Source organism: Pipistrellus hanaki, assembly GCF_964339955.1.
Source record: "Pipistrellus hanaki genome assembly, contig: scaffold_23, whole genome shotgun sequence".
In the NCBI taxonomy this organism is placed as follows: domain Eukaryota; kingdom Metazoa; phylum Chordata; class Mammalia; order Chiroptera; family Vespertilionidae; genus Pipistrellus; species Pipistrellus hanaki.
The window spans coordinates 7,328,060-7,347,659 of record NW_028182304.1 but is presented as its reverse complement, the minus strand read 5'-3'; the positions used below and the strand labels follow the sequence as shown (position 1 = coordinate 7,347,659).

The following is a 19,600-nucleotide window of genomic DNA, read 5'->3' as shown; positions in this document are numbered from 1 at the left end:
GGGAGCAATCCAACAGGAAGAAATAACCCTGGTAAACATATATGTACCCAACATGGGAGCACCCAAATACATTAAAACACACACACACACACACACACACACACACACACACAAAAAAAAAAAAAAATCTGTTGGAGGCCATTAAGGGAGAGATTAATAGCAATACAATCATAGTAGGAGATTTTAATACACCAATGTCACCTTTGGACACATCATCTAAACAAAAACTCAGCAAAGAAATATCAATCCTTAATGACACACTAGACCAGATGGAATTAATCGACATCTTCAGAATATTCCACCCCAAAGCCACAGAATATACATTCTTCTCAAGTGCACATGGGACATACTCAAAGATAAACCACATGTTAGGACATAGGCAAAGTCTCTTCAAATTCAAGAAGATAGGAATCATATCAAGCATCTTCTCAGATCACAGTGTCATAAAACTGGAAATTAACTACAATAAATATAATCCAAAGAAATCAAACACATGGAGATTAAACAGCATGCTATTAAACAAGGACTGGGTAACCAGAGAAATCAAGGATGAAATTAAAAATATCCTGGCAACAAATGACAATGAAAACACAACAATCCAAAATCTATGGGAGACAGCAAAAGCAGTCTTGAGAGGGAAGTTCATATCTCTACAAGCCTATTGCAAAAAATCCCAAGAAAAAATGGTAACAAATTATCTAACTCTACAACTCAAAGAGTTAGAAAAAAAACAACAACAACAAGAAAAGCCCAGTGTAAGCAGAAGGAAGGAAATAATAAAAATTAGAGTGGAGATAAACGACATAGAGACCAAAGAAACAATACATAAGGTCAACAAAACCAAAAGCTGGTTCTTTGAAAGGATAAACAAGATTGATGAACCTCTAGTCAGGTTAACCAAGAAATAAAGAGAGAGGACCCAAATAAACAAAATCAGAAACGAAAAAGTTGAAATAACAACAGACCCGTCCGAAATACAAAGGATTGTAACAAAATACTACGAACAACTCTATTCCAACAAACTGGACAACCTGGAGGAAATGGACAGATTCCTAGAAAAATACAACCTTCCAAAACTCAATCAGGAAGAATCTAAAAATCTCAATAGACCAGTGACTTTGGAAGAAATTGAAACAGTCATCAAAAAGCTTCCAGCAAACAAAAGCCCGGGGCCAGATGATTTCACAGGACAGTTTTACAAAACATTCAAGGAAGAACTAAAACCTATCCTCCTCAGACTATTCAAAAAAATTTAAGTGGAAGGAACACTTCCAAACTCCTTCTATGAAGCCATTATCACCCTAATACCAAAACCAGATAAAGACAACTCAATGAAAGAGAATTACAGGCCAATATCCCTCATGAACTTAAATGCCAAAATCCTCAACAAAATTCTAGCAAATTGGCTACAGCAGAACATCACAAAGATCATACACCACGACCAAGTAGGATTTATTCCGGGAATGCAAGAATGGTACAATATCCGCAAATCAATAAACGTGATACATCACATAAACAAATTAAAAGATAAAAATCATATAGTCATATCAATTGATGCAGAAAAAGCACTTTATAAAATCCAACACACTTTCCTGATAAAAACTCTCAACAAGGTGGGAGTACAAGGATCATACCTCAGCATAATAAAAGCTATATATGATAAACCCACAGCCAACATAATACTCAATGGGAAAAAACTAAAACCATTCCCTCTAAGAACAGGAACAAGAAAGGGATGCCCACTCTGACCACTCCTATTTGACATAGTACTGGAAGTACTAGCCATTGCAATTAGACAAGAAGAGGAAATAAAAGGCATTCAAATTGGAAAAGAAGAAGTAAAGTTATCCTTATTTGCAGACGACAAGATATTGTACATAAAAAAAAACAAAATACTCCGTCAAAAAAAATTATAGACTTAATAAATGAATTTGGCAATGTAGAAGGATACAAAATTAACGCCAAGAAATCTATGGCATTTCTATACACCAATAGTGAACTTGCAGAAACAGAGACTAAAAAGGCAATACCATTTTCCATTGCACCAAAAAAATTAAGATACCTAGGAATAAACTTAACTAAGGAGGTAAAAGACCTATATGCGGAAAACTACATGACACTGAAAAAAGAGATAGAGGAAGATGTAAACAGGTGGAAGAACATACCATGTTCATGGATTGGTAGAATTAACATCATTAAAATGTCCATACTTCCCAAAGCAAATTATAGTTTCAAGGCACTCCCCATTAAAATACCAACGTCACATTTCACTCACCTAGAAAGAACTCTCCAAAAGTTCATTTGGAATAATAAAAGACCCCAAATAGCCAAAGCAATCCTGAGAAAGAAGAGTAAAGTAGGAGGGATCTCAATACCAGATTTCAAGCTGTATTACAAAGCTACTGTTCTAAAAACAGCCTGGTACTGGCACAAGAACAGACATATAGATCAATGGAATAGAATCGAGAACCCAGATATTAACCCAATCACTATGCTCAATTAATATTTGACAAAGGAGGCATGAACATACAATGGAGTCAACACAGTCTCTTCAATAAATGGTGTTGGGAAAATTGGACAGACACATGCAAAAGAATGAAACTAGATCACCAACTTACACCATACACAAAAATAAACTCAAAATGGATACATGACTTAAACATAAGACAGAAAACCATAAAAATACTAGAAGCATCCACACACAGCAAAATCTCAGACACATGCCAAAAGGACTTCTACACTGATACTGCCCCTAGGGCAATGGAAGCTAAAGAGAAAATGAACAAATGGGACTACATCAAAAGAAAAAGCTTTTTTACAGCAAAAGAAACCATCAACAAAACAAGAAAGCTCACTGTTTGGGAGAACATATTTGCAAATGCTATCACTGATAAAGGTTTAATCTCCAACATCTACAGACAGCTTATACAACTTAATAAAAGGAAGATAAATGACCCAATTAAAAAATGGGCAATGGATCTAAATAGAATCTTCTCAAAAGAAGGCAGAAGGAAGGCCAAGAGGCACATGAAAACATGTTCAAAGTCACTAATTATCCGTAAGATGCAAATCAAAACAACAATACAGTACCATCTCACACCTGTCAGAATGGCCAACAACAACAAATCAACAAACGACAAGTGTTGGCGAGGTTGCAGAGAAAAAGGAACCCTCGTGCACTGCTGGTGGGAATGCAGACTGGTGCAGCCACTGTGGAGAACAGTATGGAGCTTCCTCAAAAAACTGAAAATGGAACTCCCATTTGACCCAGTAATCCTACTCCTAGGAATATATCCTAAGACTCTAGAAACACTAATCAGAAAGGATATATGCACCCCTATGTTTATAGCAGCACAATTTACAATAGCTAGGATTTGGAAACAGCCGAGATGCCCATCAGCAGATGATTGGATCCAAAAGCTATGGTACATCTACACAATGGAATATTATGCTGCTGTAAAAAAGAAGAAATTCTCATCATTTGCAGCAACCTGTATGGAATTGGAGAACATTATGCTGAGTGAAACAAGTCAGTCAATGAAAGAGAAACACCACATGACCTCACTCATTTATGGATGATAAAGAACATTATAAACTGAAGAATCAAAAAATAGATATAGAGACAGTAAAGCAACAAGCAGACGGTCAAATTATAGCTGGGAGGGTAGGGAGATCTGTGGTAGATAAGTGATCAACTGAAGGACTTGTATACATGCATATAAGTACAACCAATGGACACAAAACTCTGGGGAGGGAGGGCATGTTTGGGATGGGGGGGGCAAAGGTATATGCAAAAAGATAATAATTTAATAAAAATATAAAATAAAATAAAATAACTACACAAATTAATAAGGGTAACGCAAATAAACCTACTTTTCTTGTTTTATGAAAGTTAAATATTTCCAAACAAGTCATTACAAGACTAAAGACGTGGCAATGGTCTGCTAAAATATTCGCTGCTGGTATGTGTTAGGCGCGTAAGGAAAATGAATACAACACGATTACATTAATAATTCATTAACCAATGTTGTAGTTCATTATTAATAATTATGTATAACAGGATATTGTAAAAAGTAAGTTACAAAATTTTCATTAAAACCATTCTTACATAATATTATATTGGCTAGGCCGCAAAAATATTGGTTGTGGGGTTGTGAGCCGTATGCAGCACATGCACCACAAGTTTTACACGCTTGCACTAAACACTCAACCACAAAACACAAGGCCAGAATCCATCCTTGAACCCATGAATTGTAACTTCTAATATTTACTGTGACACTCCCAGTATCCCTGAAACTCAACACCTTTTTACCTGAGGGCCATCATTGCTCCGTCTACCCTGTGACACATTGGGTCCCTCGTGGCCAACATCCCTCTGGAAGTCTGCTGGGCTCCTAATACACCCTACACTATGATCCCCCAGATGTCACATAGCACAAACACATCAGGGACACATTCAGCACTCACACAGCACACATTCCAGTGTGACAATATAAGGCTCCCATTGCCTACACTCCTATGTGATACGAAAGTATAGCCCACACTCCAATCATGTTGTCACTGCAGTGATCCGACTCTTTATGATCCCCTGTGACATACAAGGATGCCCACTACGCACATTGCACTGGGACACCACACTCCTCCCAAAGCCCTCACTTCAACCTCAAACCAAACTCCAAATGCCCACCCTCCACAAGGACAACAAGCAGTTTCCAGGCACAGAACACCACCGTGATGCTCCAGTGATGACAATGCCTTCGCTCCACAGTCACAAGGTTGGGCCCTGTCTGCCCATATTAACCTCTGACACCGAGATAATTCACTGCCCACACATCACAGTACTACCCCAGGGATACATTGCCCACCTTCCACACTGACACACACCATGTTCCCCCTGCAGACAACGGACTGGACACCCAAGGTCTTCCTCTGATCACACTGCTCTGTCACAGTCCCCTACCAGCCTGGCATTAAAAGTCTTCTGTGACGTCCTGGAGACCCAATTCCCACAATTCTGTGTGACCTTCTAGGGCTCCAGACTACACCCATTACTGTATGGCACTACGTCTTCCACTGCCAAGCTGATGAGATTTCAATACCCCCTTCCCACTGTCTCACTACAGGTGTCTCGCTACACGTACACTTTTCTGGGCTAATGTTAGCAACATTCTACAGTTGCCGTACACGAAAGAACCCTCACTAAAAAACCCACGTGAACACCCCAGGGGACATACTGACAAAGCTCCACTGTGACTCGCAATGGCTCTTTAGACTCACACAAACATCATTCCCCATGGCCGTCACTGTACTCACTCTGCTCTGACACCTCCAACCATCCCACTGACCACATTCTACTGAGAATTTCTTGGTGACCACTCCCCACATTTCATTGTGACATGCAAGAAACTCAATTCCTTTTATGACCAAAACACACGATGCATCCAAATGCCCACACTCCACAATAATATCCAATGGTACTAGTTGCCGATTATCATCTGTCTTAGCCCACGACTTCTTTGGACAAATCTCCCCTGTGACACTCCAAGGCGCCCTGGGTCCACACTCCACTCTTATGTTTCATGGCTCTCACAGGGCAGATTGCAATGTGACAACAGGTGTCCTTCTAGACACCCATCCACCATGACACCTCAAGGCATCCAATTACCACGGTTTCCTTTACCATTCCCAGTTGGTCCCATTGCACATTTTCCATTTTCACACTTCAAGTCTGATGACAACACACAAATGTAAAACTTGAGAACACTCGCTCTCCTTACTTCACTGTGAAGTGTTCAGAGCTTTCAAGCACATCTTTCATTGGTGAACTTCTCGGCTTCTTTCTATTTCAATCTGTCCAGGGCTCCTACATCCAACACTTCACTGTGACAATTCAGGGGGCTATAATCCAACATGACAGCACAGGGCTTCCACATGCCAACATAACCCTCCAAAATCCCGTGGAGAACTTTCCACTGTGTCAATATATGGTTCTTACGGCCCACACACAGCTGTGACACCTTCAGGTCTACCACTGCCAAGACTTCCCTATCACACTTCATGCCTCCCACTCCTCACAAACTGCTGTGCTTCCCCATGGCTCCCAGTCCCAAGCGTTCTCTCTGGAAAGCACAAGGCTCACACTAACAATGCACTGCTGTGACTCCCAGGTCCCCCCTCACCCACACTACTCTGTCACCACTGCTGAGCTCTCAAAGGACGCAACTGAAAGTTACATCTGAGAGAAGACATGGACACAATCTTATATGACATTCCAAACACCACAGGGCTGGACAAGGTATCCTGAGGGCCACAGTCCCATCAATTTGCTGGCCTCACAATACACTACAGTGACAGCACAGGACTTCCGCTGCCACGAATGTCAACCCACTTAGGTATTGAGGGGTACTGAAGGCCACAGTATACAGTGACACATTCAGATCTTACACTGGCCTCACTGCACTTTGAAACCTGCAGTTTCTTGCTGTCCATCTTTTCCATTGACACTCCAAGACTCACACAGCCAATGTCCACTGGGACACATTCAGGACTCCCACTTTACCCTCTGTTGTTAGTCCCAATGGTTCTCAAGGTGCAGAAATTTTCTTGATATAAATTATCTCTCGACGATATTACTTTTGTTGCCTTTAAGAGACAGTGGAAAAGTGGAAGTCAGGAGGGGTAGGGATATCTAGAGAGACACACATCAACTGGTTGTCTAAGGTATATGCCCCAGTGGAGGTTGGGGCAATTCCATAAACCAAGTACATACCCTTGACCTGGATGGAACTCGAGACTTTTTGGTACTCAGGCTGACAGACCAAACCAAGCATGTCAAACTCAAAGGCTAACACGGGCCAAATAAACAAGGTTTAATTTTTATGGACCACAAAAATGAAAAAAAGAAAAAACTTCCATTTTCATTGAAGCATATGTTTATATCAATAGAGACATGCTGAATACAAAGGGTTGAAATAAAATAATAGAACATTTTAGTAAAAAAAATTTTTCTTGAACATTAATTTACCAGATACTGAAAAACTAGACAAATTAATAAGCATAACACAAATAAACCTATTTTTCTTGTTTTCTGAAAGTGAAATATTTCCTGTTCTGCACCCCAAACAAGTCATTACAAGACTAATGGCAATTGGCTGCTAAAATATTCACTGCTAGTATGTGTAAGGCGCATAAGGGAAATAAATGCAACATGATTGTAGTAATAAGTCGTTATTGAACATTGTAGTTCGATATTAATAATTATGTATAACAGGATATTATAAAAATTAAGTTACAAAATTTTTATTAAAACCATTCTTACATACTCTTATATTGGCTAGGCCACAAAAACATAGGTTATGGGCTGTATGTAGCCAGTGCGCCGGGAGTTTGACACACTTGCACTAAACACTCAGCCACAAAACAAAGGCCGGAATCCATCCTTGACCCATGAATGGTAACTTCTAATATTTACTGTGACACTCCCAGTATCCCTGAAACTTACTAACTTTTTACCTGAGGTTCATCACTGCCCAGTCTACCATGTGACACATTAGCTACCATTTAGCTCAGGCTATCATGGCCAACATCCCACTGTGAGCCTATACAGTACACTATGATATCCCAGATGTCACATGGCGCAAACACATCAGGGACACATTCAGCACTTACACAGCACACATTCCAGTGTGACAATGTAAGGCTCCCATTGCCTACACTCCTATGTGATATGTAGCCCGCACTCCAATCATGTTGTCATTGCAGTGATCAGACTCTTTACCTTCATCTGTGACATGCAAGGACACCCACTACCCACACTGCACTGGGACATCACACCCTTCCCAAAGCCCTCACTTCAATCTCAAACCAAAGCTCCAAATGCCCACCCTCCACAAGGACAACAAACAGTTTCCTGGCACAAAATGCCACTGTGATGCTCCAGAGATGCCAATGCCATCGCTCCACAGCCACAAGGTTGGGCCCTGTCTGTCCACATTCCCCTTTTACACCAGGATATTTCACTGCAACACATCACAGTACTACCCCAGGGATACATTGCCCACCTTCCACACTGACACACACCGTGCTACCCCTGCAGACACCGCACTGGACACCCGAGGTCTTCCACTGATCACATGCTCTGTCACAGCCTAAGTTCCCACCGGCCTGGAATCAACAGTCTTTTCTGTTGTCCTGGAGTCCCCAATTCCCACAATCATGTCTGACCTTCTAGAGCTCCAAACATCACTCATTACTGTACAACACTACTTCTTCCACTGCCAATCTGATGTGATTTCAATAACCCCTTTCCACTGTCACACCACAGGTTTCCCACAACACTACATGTTTGCGACACATTCTGGTCTCATGTTACATTCTACAGTGACACAAAAGAACCCTCAGTGAAACACCCACGTGGACACCCCAGGGAACATACTGACAAAGCTCCGCTGTGACTTGCAATGGCTCTTCAGACTCACACAAACATCATTCCCCATGGCTGTCACTGTACTCACTCTGCTCTGACACCTTCAACCATCCCACTGCCCACTTTCTATTGAGAATACCTTGGTGACCACTGCCTACATTCCATTGTGACATGTAGGAATCTCAATTCCTTTTACCACAATGGCACATGATGCTTCTAGATGCCCACACCCCACAGTAATATCTGATAGAACCAACTGCCCTGACCCAGGACTCACCAGTCTCCACTGTAGCACTCCAGGTGCACACTGTCCACACGCCACTCATTCTTCTGGGCTCTCAAAGGCCAATTGCTTTGTGACAACTGAGGTATCCCTACAGAAATACAACCATTGTGACACACTAGGTCAAGCAGTGCCAGCAATATCCCCACTGGCCCCACTGCCCATTCCCCATTGTGACACCACAAGGCTCCTGGGCTCACCACACAAATGCTAAACTCAAGGGCACGCGCTCTCCTCACCCCACGTGAATAGTTCAGCCCTCTTGTGCATATTATTGTTAGTGACCTCATGGCTCCTGCTCCTCCCACTTCAATAAGTCTAGGGCTCCACTGTGTCCATCCAGGGTGCTCTCTGTCGACTCTCCAACATGGCAGCACAGCCCACATTCCAACATAACCCTCCAGCATCCCCACCGCCCAGTGCTCCTGTGACAACACAGGGCTCTCGCTACCCAAGCACCATGGTTACACCTTCAGATCTGCCACTGCCCACACTCGTGTCACATGTCATGTCACCCACTGCTCACAGACCACGGTGCCACCCCAGGCTCGCACTTCCAAGCTTTCTCTCTGGAGCTCTCCAACTGAGCTCCCAGTGCCAACACACCCCTGTGCCACCCAGGTGCCCCCTTGCCCACACTGCTCTTTCACAACTGCAGAGCTCTCAAAGGCCACAACTGTGAGTGCCACCAAGAGGCGCCACTGGACACCCTCTCGAGGGCAAAAAAGGCTACAGCACCCGCTATTCCTAGGTGGTCTTCCATGTATGTATTAGCCGGGCCTGTCCATGCTGAGCAGGCCTGGCTAAGAGGCAATCAGGTGTTTTCAGGGTGCTGTGGCCCAGGACATGTGAGGCAGCCTCCAGGAGCCCCAAGAGCAATGCCTCGCCTCCAGGCCCCTCAGCCCCTGGCCTTCGTGCTGAGCTGGTGTCTCCCTGCCCCTCACCCACTCCCAAGACCAGATTTCTAGCTGAGCAACTTAGCTCCCCTTGTCCATCTTCTGAGCTTCCCAGCTGAGGAGGAGGGCACCTCATTGGGTGGTGGGATTCTATGGGTAGCTCAGGATGGGGTGCCCTTCCCGTCTGAGTAGGACAGAACCCCTGAGGGCTGGGAGATGGTGAAGGGCAGCACTGAAGTTGGATAGGGTGCATGCCCTTAGCAGTTTTGGGATTACCTCCCTCCACATCAGCAAAAGTTCATTCCGTTATGGTTGCTTTGAGGTGCTGAGTCCCTAGAGGAGCTCTGGGGCTCCCACCCGGGCACACCGTAGTAAAAGACCATCCCTCTAATGGAGTGGTGCCCTTGTAAGCCGGGCAATGCATTTCTGTGTTTGAGGACGGTGGTTGGGGGGTGGCCCAGCTGGTCTCAGTTACAAGAGTATGAGGGGAGAGGTAGACTCACTCCTCAGGGTGCTGGTTGGAGACAGGGGTAGGGTGTTTCACAGAGTGGCAGGAAAGGGGCAAGCATGGTGGCTTCCAACAAGGCAGGACAGTTCCAGAGGTAGGCCCCTAAAGCCGCGGGTCACAGGTATGGAGAACCTCCTGCCTGAGGAGGTGGGAATTGCTGAGTGGTGCAGAAAGGAGTGCCCATCCCAACTGGGCATGGTGCAAGGTGAGGGGTGGCACCTGCCATCCCTCATGTGTGTTGGGTTCTCTTAGCATCTTGGGGGCTACCTCCCTCCATAGCACCATGGTTCATTCACTTCCCCCTGTTTAGGGGTTTCAGGTCCCCAGAGGAGAGCTTCAGGCTTCCTTTCGGGTGCAGGGGGGTAGGAGACCCCCTCTAATGGAGGGGTGTCTTTATAAGCCAGGAGACATCTTCCCTGACTGGCAGTGGCCCTCAGAGGGGCGCCAAGCGGTGCTGGCTTCCAAAGTAGTCCAGAATCCTCTCCACACGGCTAAGGGGCAGAGGGGAGATGCGGTTGTTCCCTGAACAGGGCGGGAGGTTGGGGGTCAGTGGGCATTTGTCAGAATTACAGCAAGGGGGCGGGTATGGTGGCCAGTTGCAGTGAGCTACAGTTCCCGAGGGGGGCCTCACGGAGTGGGGCTGCTGTGACATAATCCCTCGGAAAAAGAGACACCAGCACTCTGGATGGGACCCTAGCATATTAGCTTGTGTTTCTGTGGTGGGAGGGCAAGCATCTGGGGGCAAACAGCCAACAGCACCCTGTATTCCAAGGCAGTCTCCCTTCCAAGCACGAACCAGGCCTGACCCTGCTTAGCTTCCTAGATCAGAGGAGACAGGGGATAGTCAGGGTGTTCTGGCCCAAGGTGCTGGCAGTGGCATCCAGGAGCCCCAAGTGCCCACACCTGGTCTCAAGACCCTGGGCACTTGGCCCCAGGCAGAGCTGGTTACCCCACCCCTGAACATGCTGGGACCATATCTCCAGCTGAGCTTTTGGCTACCCGCGGCCAGGATTCTGAGCTTCCAGATGGTACAGGAGGGCACCTCCTTATAGGGTAGAATTCCCTGGGTGGTGCAGTAGGGTTTACCCTCCCCAACAGAAGAGGACGGAGCCCCCTAGGGATGGCAGAGGGTGAGGGGCAGCATGAGCCTTTGGCCAAGGACTCGGGGTTCCTATGACAGGTTGGGGACTGCCTCCGTCCATAGCATCAGGGGTTCATTCAGTAACCCCTGTCATGGCACCAGGTCCCCATTGAAACGCTGTGGGCTTCTACCTGGGTATTCCTGGGTAAGAGGCTACCCTCTAATCGTGGGTTCCCTCTGTAAGGTGGTTAACACGTTTTCCTATTTAGGGGCCCAGGTCAGTGGGAAGTCCCCCCTGGGGCCTGATGATTAGAGTAGCCCTGGGGATCCCTCTACCCTCCAAGGGAGGAGGGAAGAGGATGGGCCAACCACCAGGGTGTGAGGTGGAGGGATTTTCACAGAATGGCAGGAAGAGGGTGGGAATGGTGGCCTGCTACAGGGCGCAACAGCTTCTGAGGGAAGCCCCAATGGACTGGGGGGTGATGAGGGTGGTAGGAGGCATGAAAAGATTCCTTGGAAACAAGACACACAGGCACCCTCGATCAGCCACCAGTCATCCTGGCCCTGGCCACCAAGCGCCAGGCGTGTAGCTCCTGTGCCTGTGGGGGTGGGGCCATCTCTTGGGGAAAACAGCCTGCAGCGCCCGGGACACCCAGGCAGTCTCCCACCAGAGCACTAATCCAGCTGGCCATGCTTAGCTTCCAGGTCACATTCCTTCTGGGTATGTTTCCACAACCAAGGCACATGCCCTTGACTGGAATAGAACCCAGGACCCTTCAGTCTGCAGGCCGATGCTCTATCCACCCAGCCAAACCGGTCTGTACTATAATGAGTTTACTTAAACCAGACTGTGAGGAATTGCTGGGAAGCAGAGTCTCAAGGAATTAAAATCTCTTCTGTTCAAGGCAGGGAGGAGGCCTTTCAAAACCCTAGATAACAAAGCCTGCAGGGCAGGCCAGGCCGGGCCAGGCCAGGGGTGAAGGGTAAGCTTAACTCGACCACATAGGAATTTAAAAGCAACCTAACTCTGCATAAATACACACAACACAGCAAAGCCCAAAGTCTAGAAGGAAGCATGTCTGTGTTTGACCTATTTTTATAAATCACTGTACATGAAGAGACGTAAGTGGTTTCAAACAATGTTCTACACTCTTTCCTTATGTTGACCAGCCAGTGGGTTCCATGAGATCCACTGGTGATAGATGACCGAGATGGGAGAAAGCAAGGGATAGGGAAAAGGGGGGGGGGGGGAGAGGAATGATTAGATAAGATGTAAAATGTGGAGAAACCAAGATGGCGGCGTAGGTAAACAACTGGTCTGCCACCTTGTACAACAATTTCAAAACTACAACTAAAAGACAAAACATCTATCACCCAAAAACATGGGACAGCTGGCTGAAAGAGAAAGGAGCCCAAGTGCTGAAAAGCTGAGGAGGCTAGGTACGGAGGCATGTGAATCGAGCTGTTGGCGGGCAACTGGGCGTGTGGCTTTCTTTCAACCCAAAGGGAACAAGCTCCCAATACTTTGAAATCCAGTTTCTGGGGTCATGCAGGAGACCCAGACGCCTACGGGAAGAAGCTGGTCTGTAGGCTATTAGGTCCAGAAGTGATGGTGACTCTCTTGCAGAGGTGCGAGCAGCAATCATTGTTTACTGTGCTGAGTCGCAGAGATGCAGGGACTTGGAAATGCAGGGACTTGGAAACGTGGAAAGGGCAGAGAAGGGGTTCTACCTGGGTATTCCTGGGTAAGAGGCTAGAAGCCCACCTCCTCCCTTGCAGCCACTGCTGTTTGCCATGCCCCAGCCTAGTGACATCCTAGACCCCACCCCGCCCTGAGGACCTGCCTCAAGACCCCGCCCTGCACATTCTACAGACCCACCCAGGTACCACACAGCTGCTTTTGCATAGAAATGGCCTGTACTGTGGCAGCCTAACAAAAGAAATTGCACTTCTAGTAACAAAAACACCCGTCTCAAGCAAAGAGGACAAAACTGTAGTTCTTGTGGTAGCTCCTGCTGGGTGGCCTCAGACAGTAGCTGAACTGCACCCCATTGGAGATCCGGAAACTAGTGTATCTAGTGGTCAGTGTGAAACGACACCACATTTCAACTACTCTCATAAGGGACACGTTCAAGAGACAAACTCAGTGAGCACCAAAGCCCTACGGTAACAAGTCCTCACCCATAAGCGTGTCTCCAGCACAGCAATTCTTCTGTTATAGACAAAGCCAGTCCCCACAGCCAATTGGCCTGGAGGTCAATTCCTCTCAGTGACACCAACAACAATCAAGACTTAACTACAACAAGGCTGTACACACAGTCCACAAAAGGGTGCACCAAGAGTGTCTACATCAGGCAACTGGGAGGCTGAAACATTGAACCATATAGAACACCCAGGCCCACAAAGGGACCCTACCAACTCAGGGAAACAGCAAAAATGCCAAGAAAAGAAAACAGATCTCAAACAAAAGAAATGGAGGAGACCAAAAGACTGGATATAGAGTTCAAAAACACAGTTATAAGGTTTTTCAAGAATTTCCTAGAGAAGGCCGGTAAATTTAATGAGACCTTCGATATGAAAAAGGACCAACTAGAAATTAAACATACACTGACTGAAATAAAAAATATTATACAGAGACCTAACAGCAGACTAGAGGAACGCAAGAAACAAGTCAAAGGTTTGGAATACAAAGAGGCAAAGGACACTCCTCTGGAGAAGCAAGAAAAGGACAAAATCCAGAAAGTTGAAGATAGTGTAAGAAGCCTCTGGGGCAACTTCAGGTGTACCAACATCAGGATTATGGGGTGCCAGAAGAAGAGAGAGAGCAGGACACTGAAAACCTATTTGAAGAAATAATGTCAGAAAACTCCCCTCCCCCCCTTAAAGAAATAGACTTACAAGTCCAGGAAGTGCACAGAACCCCAAACAAAAGGAATCCAAAGAGGACCACACCAAGACACATCATAATTAAAATGCCAAGAGCAAAAGACAAAGAGAGAATCTTACAAGCAGCAAGAGAAAAACAGTTAGTTACCTACAAGGGAGCACCCATACGACTATCAACTGATTTCTCAACAGAAACCGTGCAGACCAGATGGGAGTGGCAAGAAATATTCAAAGTGATGAATAGCGAGAACCTACAACCAAGATTACTCTACTCAGCAAAGTTATCATTCAGAATTGAAGGGCAGATAAAGAGTTTCACCGATAAGAAAAAGCTAAAGGAGTACATCACCACCAAACCAATATTATATGAAATGCTAAAAGGTGTTCTTTAAAAAGAGGCAAAAGAAGAAAAAAAGTAAAGACAAAATTTATGAACAACAAATACGTATCTATCAACAAATGAATGTAAAAGTCAAGTGAATTAATAAATCTGAGGAACAGAATAAACTGGTGAATATTATAGAATCAGGGGCATAGAATGGAAAGGGATTGATAATTCTCAGGGGGACAGGGGTGTCTGTGTGGGGGGTACAGGAAGAGACTGAAGAAAAATCATATACCTATGGATGAGGACAGTGGGGGAGGAGGGAGGTAAGGGCAGAGGATGGGGTGGGGATTGGGTGGAGGTGAGCTATCGGGGGGTGGGGGGGAAGAGGAGAAACAATTGTAATAATCTGAATAAAGATTTGTTAAAATTAAAAAATAATAAATAAATAAAATAAAATGTTGTGTTTTCTAGAAGAGTTAATAATCATACTAGTGGCCCAGTGCACAAAATTTGTGCACAGTAAAAGGGAATTAATTAGAGGAAATATTTTAATATTGCTATTTGCCCTTTCTCTATGATAGAAGTGTCAGGGATGAAAGAAAATTAGTAAAATTTATATGAAAATCTCCCTCCTGTCAGTCTCGGGAATGCCACAGGACCAAATCAAGTTGCCACCACACCCACACGCACCTTGAAATCAAGCTAGACCTAGACACAGCCAGCCTCACCTCCCATAAAACCCTGCAGGGCAGGGGGTGCAGCCTCAAATCCCCCCTCCTAGTGCCAGGTTGGGGAAAGGGGCAACAGCCTCAGGTCCCCCATAAAGCCCCAAGGGGGGGAGGGGGCAATGGCCTCAGGTCCCCTGGTGCAGCCTCAGGTTCCCCAGACCTGGCACAATGGTGTGAGTGTGTGAGGGCCTGAGGGCATGATGACCATTTGCCTATTAGCTCTTTATTGTATAGGATTGTTTACATTTGCTCGGTTACTATAGATGTTACCTAGTGCACATTTTCATAGGTTTTTTAAAGTAATTATTTTTGCTATGTAATTTACAGACTCCTCAAATATATTAGTCATGCTAATTTCTTTCTGCTCCTATAACAAGAACAAGTATAAATTGAAGAATTTTTATATAAAAAGGCAAACTTTTGCCCAGCTGGCATAGCTCAGTGGTTGAGCATTGAACTATGAACCAGGAGGTCACAGTTCAATTCCGGATCAGGGAACATGCCTGGGTTGTGGGCTGGATCCCCAGTGTGGGGAGTGCAGGGGGCAGCTGATCCATGATTCTCTCTCATCACTGATGTTTCTCTCTCTCTCTCCATTCTTCTCAGAAATCAATAAGAATAAAAAAGTAAACTTCACAAGCTTCTGTGAACTAATACTTGTTGGCCCAAGTTTCTGTTTTACTTTTCATGTCCATATAAGAGAGCATCTTGAAATAATTTGAAAAATTATTAAGTAATGTATTTCCTCCATCCTCATCACCCTTTGCTTACCTCTATCCTGCCCCCATTATTTCAAGGCCATCACCACATTATTGCCTATGTCCATGGAGTATGCATGTATGTTTATACTTTAAAATATCTTTTTATTGATTTTAGAGGGAGAGGAAGAAATAAATACATCAATGGTGAGAGAGAATTACTGATTTCCTGCCTCCTGCATGTCCCCACCCCCACCCAACTGAGAATTAGACCTATAATCCATGTATGTATCATAGGTCAATGCTCAACCATTGACCAACACCCGCTGGGCTATATTATTTAAAATAAAATAAATACTTACTTGTCGCTGGGCCCTGAGGGCCAGCTTTCTGCTCCATTCACAGGGAAAGCCCTTCCTTGAGGACAAGAGACCTTCTTGCTGGCGTCCAGTCTGGACCAAGGGAAAATGGGGCTTTTGCAGCCACTGGGGACCCCCATTCTCATTCACAGGGCCCCATTGCCTTATCCACTGGAACACTTCCGGGTGTTGCTCCTGGCCCCAATCCATTCTTGGCTTGGCCGATTCTGGCTGACCATCGAGCCAGCCCCCCAAAACCCCAGCCCCTTGTTTAGGTCTCCTGCATGTTCCCACCCCCATCCAACTGAGAATTGGACCTATAATCCATGTATGTTTCCAGACCAGGAATAGAACCTGGACCTCATGTATCATAGGTCAATGCTCAACCATTGACCAACACCCGCTGGGCTATATTATTTAAAATAAAATAAATACTTATTTTATTTTAAGTAATATAAAATTTTATAAATTATTTAAAATAAAATAAGTATTTATTTTATTTTAAATAATATAGCCCAGCTATATTATTTATAATATAGCCCAGCTATATTATTTATAATATAGCTGGGCAATATTATAAATATAGCTGGCATGACTACCAGCAGCAGGCCTTCCTCCCCCTCCCCCCACTTGTGTCCCTGGCGACCAGCCTTTCTCCTGCTTAGGTCACAATTGCCTGCTCTTCACCTGGCCCCACCCCCTTGTTGACATGACTGCCTTCAGCTGTTCACCTGGCCCCGCCCCCTTGTTCCAGAAACCCCGCCCACTCATGCATTGGACCAATGAGCGAGCAGCACTAGCCAGGCTGCCCTGCTCATCACACATGGGGACCGACTGCCCCACCTCTGGAAGCGTTGTTCAGTGCCTAAAAGCCCCAAGGGCAGATGGCCTTCTGCTCACAGGTTGCCTCCCACCCAGGGCCCAGGTCCACAAGCATGGGGAGACCAGCCCCCCCTTTCGGACAACCATGGGCCTCCATGAGCATCGGAGGCCCCCACCACCCCCACCACGGGGCATCTAACAACGGAGTGTCCTGCGACCCCCACGGCCTTGTCTATGGGCTGTAACATGGGGGAGAGAGCAGGGTCAAGTCTCCAAAAATCACTTTCCACTCTGGGGGAACTGACCCACCCCTCCTGAGGTACCCTGTTTCCCCGAAAAGAAAACATTGTCTTATATTAATTTTTGCTGCCAAAGATGCGCTAGGTCTTATTTTCAGGGGTTGTCTTATTTTTCAATGAAGAAGAATACGGTACACATTTATTGTTAAATGAAAATTGCGGAAATTTACTACCTGTATGTGGTAAGGTAGTATGGTAGTTGTCAATATAATCCTGACAAACTGAGAATCCTACAGTATTAAGAATTTACTCATTTATTCAATGACAATCATGTCAACAACATCTTCTGGCACATCATCATAACAATCCAATTCCTGAATTTCCTGGTGAATTTCTTGTGACTCCATTTCTTTCAGAATCAGTGGATCAAAACCCTCATGTTTAGCCTGGGGGGGGGCCTTAATTTGGGGGGATGCTTTATATTTCACTCATAAGGAAACCTGTGAGTATGTCTTATTTTGGGAGGATGTCATGAAAGCTAAAATTAGGACAATCACTAATGGGTGATGTAGTCTTTAAACTTTCCCTTGGTGGCGAGAGTCTGCCTCCTGGTTGCCAGGGGAGTGGGGGTCCACGACTAAGCCCCACAAAGCCAGCCACAACCTACCTCCGGAATTATGGGCCAGAATCTTGTTCCAGGTCTCCATGTCCAGCTGTTGAGTTTTGTCAATAAACTCCCCTTTCCTGTCACACTGCGGAGGTAACGCGTGTTAATGGAAGCATTCTACAAGTGAGGCAACCTGGGCCCATTGCAGCCACTAAAGTTTCCAAATGAACTGCCCACCAGCCCCTGGCTTCCTCCTTTATAACCAAGAATCTGTCCTCCCTCCTGTCCCTTAGACTGAGGTTTCTCTAGAAGTTGCTCTGAACACCACAGAGGAATCACCAGGGGTACTTGTTTTCAAATGCCCATCAGGTTGAAAACGCTGGGGTGAAGCACAGAAATCTGCACGTTAAACAAGCTCCAGTGACTTAAACCAGATAAGGTCAAGAGCTCCAGGGGGACAGCCTTCCTCTTCAAAGGGCCGGATGGTAGGAACATCTCAGAGTCTGCGGGCCATTTAGTCTCAGCTCTGCCCTTGTGCTGAGCCAGCAGCCAGAGATAATACAGGAAGAATCCAGTGGGGCCCTGTGCCCATGAAAGTTTTTTCCAAAATCAGGGAGGGTCAGATGGGGCTCCCAGGCTGCATGGAGTTTCTGATCTTTGGTCTACGTGTCCCTATACTGGGGACAATGTGCTAAGGGCACCCTGGGCTGAGGAATCCCCGCTTGCCTCTTGCCAAAGGTGCCCTGGGACTAGAATCAGCTGCCACCTAATGAGTGGTCCCTTCGCTCAGGAAGCCGGGATGTGTCATGTGGGAGTGAGCGCAGCTTCCCTCCTACTTCACTCACTACGGGGGAGTTTATCCCCACAAACCCACACACAAGATGGCAAGGGCAGGCCCCCTCCACCCTTGCCCAATCAGCACAGCCCAGCACCAGCACCAGCATTTTCTTCATCTGCTTCATACTCTTTGCTAAATCGAAAGAGCAACATATTTTAGTAGACTCATCTCCTCATAAAATCTCACCAGTGATACACCACTCTGCTGTTGGGGGGGAAATCAGATAAGCTAAAAAAAATCATTTCTCTACCGAGGGATTTCAACTTCGGTGTACTCCGCCACCATCTGTTTTCTACGTATGGGCTTGTGTATTATTTAAGCCAGATGAGAATTCTGTACATAGTGTTTGTGATCCTTTCCCACTCAAATATGTCATCAACATCTTCCCACGATAATCCATGACCTTCAACATCAGCACCTCTTGTTAGTGTGTGCGGGAAGCAAGACCAAGGGCAAAGAGGCAGTTCCGCGGGAAGTGCTGAGTGGCACTGGGATGAGGCGCACACACCTTCACCTGTTCATCCTGCAGCATTGCAAATAGCCAAGCCCCAGACACACCCCCAGCTTCATGCAGCCCACATCCTGCATGTCTGTCCTGCCTCTGTGTGGAAGCACGGGACTTGGGGGGAAAGTCTGTAAGGAGGATTCTCCCAAAGGTCTGGAGCCTCTGGGGGGACCTTGCCTAAGGCGGCAGCCCTGCCTTGACTTTTCGTAACAAGTCTGATCCCCGGGTGTTTTGCTAAAATCTCTATGTTTAGTCTTTAAAGGCCCGACCTTGCAGAAGCACATGCTTTCTCAAGGATGCTTACCTTGCTGATTGTATCTAGAGGTTCATTTTAGTTCCAGCTGTTATGACAATAAAAGCCAGAGGAGGCAGGCAAACAGGGTACTTGGTGGCGATA

The 19,600-nt window shown here is 45.7% G+C and overlaps 1 protein-coding gene across 1 annotated transcript in view; it reads right to left on the bottom strand.

Annotated features, from left to right (window-relative positions):
* LOC311615884 (protein Daple-like) overlaps positions 1-19,600 on the bottom strand; it is a 47,106-nt gene that overhangs the window by 9,302 nt on the left and 18,204 nt on the right. Inside the window, exons 5-6 of the mRNA XM_084907003.1 lie at positions 18,766-18,830; positions 17,921-18,005 (exon numbers count right to left, since the gene is read on the bottom strand). Coding sequence (XP_084763129.1) covers positions 17,921-18,005; positions 18,766-18,830 — 150 coding nt within the window. The remainder of the gene's footprint in view (positions 1-17,920; positions 18,006-18,765; positions 18,831-19,600) is intronic.